General features: G+C 41.5%; 1 protein-coding gene across 3 annotated transcripts in view; it reads left to right on the top strand.

Annotated features, from left to right (window-relative positions):
- The first annotated feature begins 839 nt into the window (after positions 1-839).
- LOC141753091 (polypeptide N-acetylgalactosaminyltransferase 10-like) overlaps positions 840-12,236 on the top strand; it is an 89,812-nt gene continuing 78,415 nt past the window's right edge. For all 3 annotated transcript variants that reach the window (XM_074611436.1, XM_074611435.1, XM_074611437.1), the window contains exon 1: positions 840-1,182. In XM_074611436.1, coding sequence (XP_074467537.1) covers positions 1,018-1,182 — 165 coding nt within the window. In that variant the 5' untranslated portion in view covers positions 840-1,017. The remainder of the gene's footprint in view (positions 1,183-12,236) is intronic.

Here is a 12,236-nt window from a genome sequence, read left to right on the forward strand (position 1 = left end):
CCATTCCCGAAACAACAAGCAAAAGTTGACTAATCGAATCCCTAAACTTCCCGAACAAAAAAACAAAAGTTAAATAAAATGTCATGTTCAATGTCCATTATTTATAGTGTTTATGTAGCTGAATATATATTTACAAACTGACAGAACCACAAAGTTCCTAACTTCAAATCTCCATACTACACAAACTACATAAGTTTGGCCATTCAGTGTTGGTGAGGACGGGGTGTATGACATGAGGAAGTGACATTAATGCACATGTACTCATTGAATACAGTGCTATTACATGTTTGTAAAAAAAATGGGATGTGCCCTATCTATCCTAAATGGAAATTAAGATTGTCAAACTTGTGAACATATTTGGTTTACACTGACAGGAAAAGTCCATCCAATAAGATCTGACAGCTGGAGTTGAAGGTTTTTAACCTTATGTGTTTATGATAATCTCAGTTCCCTGAAGGAAGTGCCAATATATATTCATAAGACAATGTCTACAAGTGATTTAATGTTATGCTATATCACGCTTAACTGCAATGGTTTGCCATTTTTCCAGGGCGGATGTACTAGGTATACAGGTGGTCTTATTTCCGAGGTGCATTTGAAGGCAGCACAACTAGTCAGCTGGTCATAGAACTTTTTTTATGATGATTCACTTGTTTTCCATTTTATTGTGCAATCGACTGGCTGTGATTACACATAGGAAACTCAATACATATAAAGAGACATATTCCTTTAAAAAAAGAAAAAAAAAGAATAAATAAATCTTCAGTTCCCCCCCCCCTCATCCTCCTCTTCTTCCTCCTCCTCTCTGTCTGGAGTGCAGCAGTGATTCGCTCCACCTAGCGGCGGAGCTCGCAGCAGCCGAGGTGGAGCGTCACAGCGCCGGCGTCCCTCCGTCCTACGGTCCGTCCTCCAGTCAGTCAGTCAGAGTGAAAGTTGTCTCCTCTGGGTAAAGCAGGGGGTTCGTTCAGGGAGTTTCACCGCCTGCTGCTGCTGCTGCTTCACTTCACAGGGCTTGAGATGAGGCGGAAGGAGAAGAGGCTGCTGCAGTTCGCCGGGCTGCTCATAGCGGCTCTCCTCTTCCTCCCTAACGTCGGGCTGTGGTCTCTGTACCGGGACCGAGTCTTCGACAACTCGCCCGACGCTGTGGACGCTGGACCTCCGGGCGGCATCCCTCTCGTACAGGTAGGAGAGCTCGGCCGTGGTGGGTGGCTCAGTGGGGCTCAGTGGGGCTCAGTGGGGCTGTAATAACGGAGGAGATATCTGTCAACAATGTTGCTCTCTGCAGAGGAAGCAGAGACTAAAACGCTGCGTACTTCCTTTCTGCTTCTGTTCTGTGTGCTTCCACCAACATTTACATTCCCATACTGTGTGTGTGTGTGTGTGTGTGTGTGTGTGTGTGTGATGTGATTTACAAAATGGACCTTCTTCTTGTTTAGCTGTGTGCAGCAGGTCAGTAGTTACACACAGTGGTGAATGGACAGAGAGAGAGAGCCACGTAGCTACCAGGAGCTGCTGGGCGTCACAGTAAAGTTACAATGTAACACACAACATTCCATCGACTTCAGGAAGTTGTTACAATGTAACACACAACACTCCAAATAACACAACATGGACTTCAGGAAGTTGTTACAATGTTGCAGCCTTGAAGGGGTGCTGCGTTCACAGGTTGACAGGAGTCAGCAGCACTCTGACAAAAGTGCTATAAAAGAGGTTGAGGTCGAGAAAAAAAGTCGTAATATTACGAGAATAAAGTCATAACTTTACGAGAAAAAAAGTTGTAATATTACAAGAATAAAATTATAACTTTACGAGAAAAAAGTCGTAATATTACGAGAATAAAGTCATAACTTTACGAGAAAAAAATTTGAATATTACGAGAATAAAGTCATAACTTTACGAGAAAAAAAGTCATAATATTACGAGAATAAAGTCATAACTTTACGAGAAAAAAGTCATAATATTACCTGAATAAAGTCATAACTTTACAAGAAAAAAGTCGTAATATTACGAGAATGAAGTCATAACTTTACGAGAAAAAAAGTCGTAATATTACGAGAATAAAGTCATAATTTTTTGAGAAAAAAAGTCGTAATATTACGAGAATAAAGTCATAACTTTACGAGAAAAAAGTCATAATATAACGAGAATAAAGTCATAACTTTACAAGAAAAAAAGTCGTAATATTAAAAGAATAAAGTCATAACTGCACAGGTTGACAGGAGTCAGTAGCACACTGAGAAAGGTGCTACAAAAGGTCATGGTCATTGGCTCAGATTGAATAGCAGGGTGTTTTTTTGTCAGAGCTACATTGTATCTCCTTTTTTGAGTTTACAACATATCAGCTAACAGGAAACCGCCCACCTGTGTGCTATCTCCACTGTTTACAACTAGCCCACATGGAAGTCAATTTGTTTTGAAGACATTATCAACAATCCTTAAAAGACTACAGAACAAAAACTGCTGCACCACAAACAGTATAATACAACATAAAATAGTGTCACAAGTTGTAACTTTAATTCCTTCAACTAAACTGAATTGGCAGCCAAAGCATTGTATTTTTTTGCTCATCTTGTAGGATACATCTGATACTACAAGTTTTAGTTTCAGGTTCATTTATCTATATCAGGGACCCCCCTTACAGGAGAGAAAACTTTCCCAAAGACCCCGTCATGATCGTAACACCGATGAAGCATAATGCTTACTACCATTTGTACTAGGGATGTTCATAATTAACCATCTAACCGTTAACCGGCATTTTAACCGATTAACGCTATCGGTTAAAATGGTTAAAAGAAATGTTAATAATTAATTTAAAAGCTGAGCGGCTCGGAGGAGCGGCGTTTGATTGGAGTTCGCGAGTGATTGACAGCTGCTCAGAGACGGCAAGGCTCCAGCTCGGCTCTGATTGGTTGTTTTCCTCCGGTTGGTGAACTCTTGTAGATGTCATTAGGAGCACCGGAGGACACAGAGGCACATGATTTTTTTCAGATTACCTTTCTCATGCACTACTGTCACGATATAGTGACATAAAAATAACTTATTTTTTTATCATATTTGCTCCATTTCCATCCTCTGCAGCTTTAATACCACTTTGCTTTGTGCTGATATTTCGGGTGCTTTGTAATCAGATGGCGCTTTAACTTGGCCGGCTTCATGGCTTTGTTCGCCAGCACCTGAAGACACGGGACGCCTTTTGGACTCCCGTTGCTGTTCTCAATATAAATGTCATCAGATTTTCTTAATTTAGCTAGTTTGGGCTTAGCGTCACTCAGATAGTTCTCCATGCTCCCCAGCTAGCTGGCTGGCTAAAAAGTCGAGCTAAGCAGCAGCAGGAACATTTTGTTACGCCCTGAGTGAAGTGCCTGATTCAGGACAGATTGATGTGATGTGTCACAATCCTATCAGACTTTCGACTGGCCCATAGCTAACGTGGGAGGGAATAATCAACACAATATTTTGTTTTATTGGCGGAAATGGTCCCCATCTGTAGATATGTACTTTTTAATGATATAGCACAATTTTATAACTTATAGCAAATTATTTTTCGGACCGCTGACGGAATGCCAAGGACCCCTTTGAGAATCACTGATTTACATAATGTTATTTTCTCTTATTTTATATATTCATATCTAATAATGTAGGCTCAATTCATATTTTTCCTTGTGTCATACACAACAAGAAAGGAGATATGCAATTTCCTGTTGCCATCTTTCTTTGGTTGAAGTGGTTAAGTTGCACTTTGTAAAAGAGGTTTAAAATCAATTTGTCTGAACAGGAGACCAGCAGGATTTCTGTATCAGCAGGATAGAGGAGTCTTAAAGGATTTAGGAATAACTTCATATGATCGGGGTAGTTTTCAAGGTGTCATTATTTTTTTAGGGAAACAGGAGCTGTGGCTTGAATTGAATCATCAATGTGAAAGTCTTAAAAGTAAAAGATGAATAAATGGGAGAGGCACAAGCTGGAGCCGGGTGGGTGGTTTTGTTGGTCCACATAAAATTCGAAAAACCCTCACCAGAACAGACCCTATTTGGCAGACAATAGTAGCTCCTCTAATTCAAATGAGGCAAATCTGCTGAATGGAAGGCTTTCACTGATGGCATGTGTGTGTGTTAGTGTGGAGGGTGGGGGTGTTTGTCCAAATCCAGCAAACCTGCGTGACTGGAAGGACCAAGTGAAGGCAGAGTTCAGTGTTGTCTTAAAATGCCTGTTACGTGCATCTCTTCAAGCAGAATAATGTATCACATAGAGCTCTGTAAACAGTAATTGTCATTATCAATTCATCGTTTAGTCTGTAAATGTTGACAAATCCCCGCCAAAAGTCCACAGTGATGTTTTACCAAGTCTCTTGTTGTTATCAGCAGCTGAAGCCAATTTGCAGGCTGAATTGTTGGAACGATAAAACCAGCTTATTCGGCACAGATCGTCCCCGAGGATTACTTTTTTTCTCAGCTCAAGTTTGGATTTGATATCTTAAGTGACAAGAGATGTTATGAATGAGGATTAAAGGACATCTACAAGGCCGGGGAAAAGCCTGTTACATATTAGCTGCGTGATAACAGCTGTCAACCTCCAGAGCGGTTTGATAAGAGACAAACGGGCGGATGTTTTTGAAAGAAATGGGGCCAACTTTCTTTAATAATGGAGGAGCCTTTAAAAGGGAACATACAATACAGGAACATTTAAAACTGGTTTAACAGGTGTGTCTCAATTCTGGACAATGGCAACAGGAATGCACCGGTACCGATACCGGATTGGGTATCAGGCCACTCAAACAGCTGGATCGGATCGGTGACAATGGGGCAGATCTATTGAATTACATTCTATGTTGCAATATTTGGGTGCCGAGTCGATATGAATTGTGATTTTTAAGTATTGCGATTCAGTCATCATCAGGCATTATTTATTACACTTTTTCCAGCAACCCAAAAATCAAAGAATAAAGACATTTCCCTCACAAATTAGTGGTCTTTTTAGAGACATGTCATGTTTTATACCTCTGGTTATTACAGTATAATCCAGTCAATCTTATTTCCAGTTCCTTTTTTAACATTTTGAAAACCAGATGTAGCCACATGTGTATACTTCCGCTCCGTTCTCTTTATACATCCATTTGAATGTTCGAATGTATTTAACATAAATGTCAGTATCTGGGTGCTCTACAGTTGTAGCGTCGGCCCATATGACCACGGAGATGAGAGTGACGGCTGGCTCGACCGCACGTTACCGCGATACGATAACGTTTCCTGTACATGACAGAGTTAGCGTGCATCTTTAGCCGTGATGTCTAGCTCTTCTTTTCCTGTAAATGTGTGAAATACAAAGTGTTTCCATTCTTTACTGGATATGTAGTGATTACCACTTTGGATTTTAAATGTGAGGGTGCAGGTCGTATCCACGGAGACCCTCCGACGTTGTCTGCTTTGTCGTTTCGGTTCGCTGCGGCCGGCTGCTGTTTGTTTTGGTTGAAGGATACGGAACGGATATGACGTTACTCTTACTACAACAATAAAAGCTGTAACTTCCTTCCGCTATCGGGACTGAACAAGTCGGATCGGCGCATCCCTAATTGGCAATAACTACTCACCTGTCCAACACCCATTATTATTTCTGTGTAATAATTGGCCTTCGCTGTGTGATATACGGCTTCTGCACTTTCCCCCTGAAGATTAACATTATATTTCTTCTGACAGTCTTTATTTCATGCAAGGAGGCCATGGGGAACCTTGCACATTAGAGCTTTCTAACATCATATGCGCCTGCTTTCTGACAACCGCTGTCTGCTCCTTGTGTATTTTCATGACTCGTCACTACAGCTTTAGTTTCCACAACTCTCTGATTGAACAAAAGGCCCTCCTCCGATGTAGACATGCAGTTAGAATCCTGACCAAAGCACAACATCAGAGTGTCTCACTCTGAGGGGGTTGACCTGTGCTAACAAGTGTATCTAATACAGTGATGTGGTAGTAGCAGAGTAAGCTGTAATCATGTGCCCGTGCATACGGTGCCTGAACGAGTATTTCATACTGCTCCAGCAAACACGCGCCGCCTCTTGAGCTTCCCCACCGTGACAGTGACAGAAAGGTAATTTGCACATTTGCCGTCTCCTATTATTAAGGACGCCTGTTGAAGCAGAGGTGGCTCGGCTTCCTCTTGTCTGCTCCAGCGGCTCAGGTTAAGTGGAGGTTAGAGAAGATGAGAGCAGCGGGGAGAATTAAAAAAGAGGCCACATAGTTCGACCAGCTGCCTGCTGACTGGACACAGTGACTGCATTGGCTGAGATCAATGCATGTCCTGCTGACTAAAGACTGGCAGACTGCAAAATGCATTCATGCTAACTTCCTAAAGCATACATTTTCCTCATTCAGTGTTATTTAAACAGGCGGGGGTGTCTGAAATATTTTTTTAAATGCTCCACCGTGATGGGTGTGCCTAGTGTTGTGATTTGGCAGAAGTCAGCAGGCTATGTTGCTGTCCAAATTTTGCAGATAGATATTGAACTACTACAGTAGTTGGCTTACATTTTACTTCCTCTGGTTGTCTTAGACTATGTCACACTGAGATGTGACTTTCTTTTACTGTAACTTTGGGAACCACTGCTCTACAACCAAACAGGGCAGGATTTAATGAAATTCAGTTAAAACCTGATTTTTGATACGGCCGAAAAAACTTGCACACGGACAGTCTAGAGCCGACAGTGCAGGACACACCGCACAAACTAGGCCGACAGACGCTCACTGACGGCCCTGAACTGTCCGACCGCCGGCTTGGTGTGTCAGGGCCTTAACTCACTTCTTCCTAAAGCCTTCCAGTCAAGGTAACCAATTCTGTCTTTTGCTTTGAAGCAGCTGCGGACGCAACTTGCATAAAGTATTGATTGATCAATCGACTGAGAAAATGAATCAATAATTAATCTTTTGATGTAAGGCATCTCAGATGTGAGGATGTGCTGCTGTTCTCTCTGACAGGCACTTACAGATTGCAAATGTATTCATGTTACGGTCACATGAAACAGACATAACTTTGTGCTTTAATAACATGATAGGTGTCTGTCATTATTTTTGACAGACAGATGTGTCAACTATATGACAAATAATCAGTAGGTTAATTGCTAAGGAGCCGCAGGGTAAGATACATAGTAGAGCCCAACCCAGACTGAGCTGTTCAAGGTGAGTTGGGCCCAAAATTGGCTTAAATTCAGATACATACAATGTATTGTATTTCTGCATATATATGGGTCAGCTTCCGTTTTTGGGGCAACTTGTCGGTGGATTTTCCTCTCGCTAACTGGATGCAATCAGCTCTGATAAAAGTCCAGAAGATAAAGTGTGCTCTTGAAAGGAAAGTTGGCTGAGATTCACGGCCCCTGTCACTGAGAAATGAGAATCCTACAGGCGTCCGTACACTGGAGGCTACATTTATGAGCCACACACTGTAGGCCCGGATTACTGTTCATTCATCACGGCAGGACCTTGTGCTTTTCCCCTCTGACACATGTACTGTACACTCCCTGACTCACACGCACACTTCCATATACTGCTTTTAGAGCCGGTAGAAGGTCGGCCAGCGACTAGTCTGGTCTTATTAATGAGCAGAGCTCAAAGTAAACAAGGACATCTATGTAGAACATGTGAGGACAAGGTGAAATCCCCGCTGAAAAATATTGGAAGAACATCTTTTTAATTTCTCATTTCTGCCTCAGAAGTCACAGACTGTTGAACCGCAGCTTTCCTAACAAATTATCACTCTGGAACAAACTGGTTTTCTGAATAAATACCCCCAGTGCTGCGGTCTGATTTTGAATTCCCAGGCTGTCCGCTTGTGATGTATTCCTACCCCACAGTCACGATGCAAATCAGATATTTGTTTGACCCCTCTGTCCTCTCGGGCTCCCACGGGCCTGAAAAAAAACATTGGAAGTCTGACATTTGTCCTTTTGAGGAAAAATAAGCAGACCCTTGATGCTTTATTCATTGATTTTTTATCTATTCAAACCCTTTTTGAGGAGCACATGTTGGCTAAAAGTAGGCTGCTGAGACATAAGAAAATCTAGTATTTTTATAGCAACATATTGGAAGGAAAAGCCTGTAACTCTTCCTCTTGATATAATGTGTTTATTATGCAGCCACTTGATAAATAATGTACCGTAACTCAGTGAATTAATAGTTTCTCCTGAAACAGTTTACTCTGCCATTAAATCTTTGGAAGAAAGAGTTGAAATGTTTCTCATCACAAACACTAAATCCCAGGAAGTGGGCCAAACCAGACCTCTAAAGTCATCTAAATGTCCCAGATTCTGACGCCCCGGCAGTGTCGACCTGTTCGACCTCCAGCTGCCTGTCTGTTTCCTCTCTGTTGCTATTCTGATGAACATTAAAGATGAATAAGAGTTTAGCCTGTGGTTCCGTGGAAAAAAAATCTCTCCTCTCTGCTCTATTGACATCATGTGGGAGAGAGGGGAACGATGTTTCATGCCAATAGCAGGCAGTGATTTGAGAACGCTCGGGAACCTCCAGGCTGCACCTACAGGAAGCGCGAGTCCAAAGTGCACAGAGACAAAATTGAGTGGATTTAGGCTGCCTTTCGCTAAAAAATCGCTCTTGCGGATTGCACCACACGAGGATTTGAAGAAAAACTGAGCTTCCTAAAGGCACATTTTTGGAATCGGGAATAGTTTATGTATGTCTGCAGTGAATTTTCCACAAGTGAGTGAGTGGGGGGGGGCTCAGTCTGCAATTAAGAAAACGGCATCAACTCAATGAATCCTGTGTGGTTAAGAGTAATTAGAGAGGCTTTGAGAGCAGGATTAAGACAATTTAACATGGTTTATGATAACAGTTGTGAGAGTTCATTAGAGTTTGTTATGCAGCACACAGTGCTGTTGCGTTTTGGTAAAAAATAGTCTCATCACTGCAAGGATGATGTCTCAATATATGTGAGTCAGAGTGTTAGAGAAGATATGAGGCCAGACAGGGCATGGTGAATATCATGCTCATGTTCAGGTTCATACTTGAATTTGGGGTTTCTACTAGAACATGTTTACATGCTTTACTGTTCACAAAACACCTTATTTGTCTCCTACTGTCTGTCTGGATATACCTGTATTCACCCTCTGTCTGAAACACTCCGTTTTAAGCTGTGGGCGATATATTCTAATGAGCCTGCATGTGACATATAAGTGGAGCCAAATCTGAATGGCTTGTTGAATCACATGTTTTCTGATCTAAAGCAGTTGTGGGTTGCTAGTAGAGGTACGCCAATTTTACAAACTATTGTTATCGGTGGAATTGGCTCTGATAGCGGCCGATGGCTGCACAGACGGCAACAGTCACGCAGGGACTTACGTCACCGTTTTGCATGGAGGATCCATTCACAAAGTCAAGGTAGAGGGGCAGAAAAAACAAGTTATCTCGAATATATAACACAACACTATCAGCTCTTAAGTCTGCGATACAAGACAGGCAGGAAAATAAATCATTCCCTGTTACTTTAACTTGCTTACTGTACCAATTAATCCAGCCACGTAACCGTCCATTCATGAAATGAAAGTGCACACTTTAGGGATCCTCCTAACTCCAGGAATATGCACCAACATTAATGGTTTGCAAGAGTGGTATTTAACAATGTAGGAGACACGCAACAGAAGTAAATCTGGCCAGTCATACCGTAAAGCACAGAACAGCGCATCGCCCATTGCAAATAAATAGAAACTTTTACAATGATGTAATCCACCAAATCACACTTCAGGATATTCTCTTATGAATTATTAGATTTGGAGTGACAAAAAAATGGAGTATGCAAAAGTAGCCGAGGCTGCTGCAGAAGTAAAGAAGATATTGGCCGATTAATCGGCTATCGGATCCAAACTATCGTTATTATATCGGCTTTTAAAAATCCACTATCAGTCGACCTCTAGCTGGTAGGCACTACCTGTATGTGCACTATAACTGAAAACATGAGTTATTAAATGATATGTCCCCTTCATGGTTTTGACACTACAAGCTTGCTTTCTTGACACCCCCAATAATCCAGTAATCAGACTTAAAGGCCCCATATTGTAAAAAGTGTGATTTTCATGTCTGTTATATTATAAAACAGGTTTAAGTGCTATATAAATACTGTTAAACTATCAAAACGCTCAATATACGGAGAAATACACACAGTCCGTATTCAGAAAATTGCGCGTTTGAAACAAGCCCCTAGGATTTCTGTCCATTTGTGATGTCACAAATATACAATATTTAGACCATTACACGGTTTTAAACATAAACATTCTAAATGTGTCCCAGTTCATTTCCTGTTGCAGTGTATGTAAATAACATCAGCTGACAGGAAGTAAACATGGACCCAAACTGTTGCATAGCAACGCAATTCCGTTGCAATTCCATTGAAATGTACTAAAACGGAGCGTTTCAGACAGAGGGTGAATACAGGTATATTCAAGCAGACATTATGAGGAAAATAAAGTGTTTTTTTTAACATTACAGCATGTAAACATGTTCTAGTAGAAACACAAAATACAAGTATGAACCTGAAAATAAGAACGATATGGGACCTTTAAACATTTATTCTGTGATCGTGACACAACAAGCTGTCAAAATATTTGCTTGTAATCCTGAAGTCATGTTTTTTTTTTTTACAGGATAATTCTGGTTTATTACAGCTTGTATGTTGTTGCTTGGTTTGGCTGTAGTAGTTTGTTTTGTTTTGGTAATGATAACAATGTAGACCCCCAAGTTAGCCAAACTTATTTGGAAGAAAAATGAAGGCAGTATTTTGATAATGATTAGAATTATAAGTAGCTCTATATATTACATTAGAACATTTTCTCTTAGAAATATGATCAGGCAGGAAGAAATGAATGTAATGCTAAATATTATGGCATGTTTCTAATATAGTAATATGTTACGGTGTCTACACACCTACTCAAACACATAGTAATGTGATGCTTATGAGTCCATCCCATTCCAATGAATAACAGGGTTTATTGCTTAACTATATAATGATATAAATGCTCTGGTATGTACGAGTAGTGCAAAATGAGATGAGATCATTTGGAGAGAGACGGCTCCGGGGTTTTGTGATCAGGGGACAAGCTGCTACGTCAGTACCTGATGCAGTCTCACTGAGCCGTGGGCTAGCTCTGCTGCTAGACTGGGAAATGAGATTTTATCTTTAACGTGTTAAGCCTCTGGAAACGAGGGACACTGAGGGATGAAAGTCATTTGCAAAGACAAGTGGAGTTACTCGCTGCAGACTTAAGTCGTTGCACTTTATCACTCCGAGCCGAGAGAGAGAAAAGGGAGGAGGGGAGGAAGGGATGAAACACCTCAGGAGAAAAAAAAGGCAGAGTGAGCGGGTAAAAAGAGGTGTTTGTTCACAGGCTGACTTTGTTGGAGAGCGTTTCCTCCCCAGGTTCCTCACACAAGGCGGACGTTGACTCGCTGCTGGCTGCGGCACAGACTGAGCGCGTGCAGGAGCTGCTCTGTATGCCTGTCAGGGATCTGCTGCCCCAGATCAACGCGAGGAGCCAAATGAGGGACAGGTGCAGCAGACAGCCTGTGGATACGGAGCGAGGAGTCAGGCTTTTAATTACAGCCACGTGGGTTATGGAGACGCTTCTTTTTTTATGCTCGGATGATTAAACTAATCCCAGGATGCCAATTTAAGGCCAGCTCTGTGCTTCACAGGGATGAGCCTCATAGAGAATAAGATGCATCCCTGAGTAGGCCTGTTTTCAGCATATATATCTGCTTCACAGTCACACTAAGCTCGGGTCACATACGAACATTTCTGCGCTCCAGATTAAATCTGTGTTTGCATAAAATCTGAAACATGCAGTCTTTGCACTAGCTTTATAAAGTCCTGCAAACGCAGAACTAAAAGTTAAGATATCTCGACCTTTGCTGCGAAGATTTTGACCATTCTTTTAAAAAAATCTGTCTTTTTGGAGTCCCCCAACGTAATTATTCAAAATCACTGAGCTAGAGTGAAGATACTGGCATCATATGAGACTGAAAAAAACGAAGGAATCCATTGGTACCAACCATGTCACACTAAATGCGAAGAAGGCTAAATAACGCTCCAAAGTTAGGTTCAATTTTGGTGAGGAAAACCTGACATGGCAATTTTTTTAAAGGCTGACCTCAAGATATGTGAATGAAAATGGGTTCTATGGGTACCTACGAGTCTCCCCTTTACAGACATGCCCACTTTATGATAATCACATGCAGTTT

Source organism: Sebastes fasciatus, chromosome 16, assembly GCF_043250625.1.
Source record: "Sebastes fasciatus isolate fSebFas1 chromosome 16, fSebFas1.pri, whole genome shotgun sequence".
In the NCBI taxonomy this organism is placed as follows: domain Eukaryota; kingdom Metazoa; phylum Chordata; class Actinopteri; order Perciformes; family Sebastidae; genus Sebastes; species Sebastes fasciatus.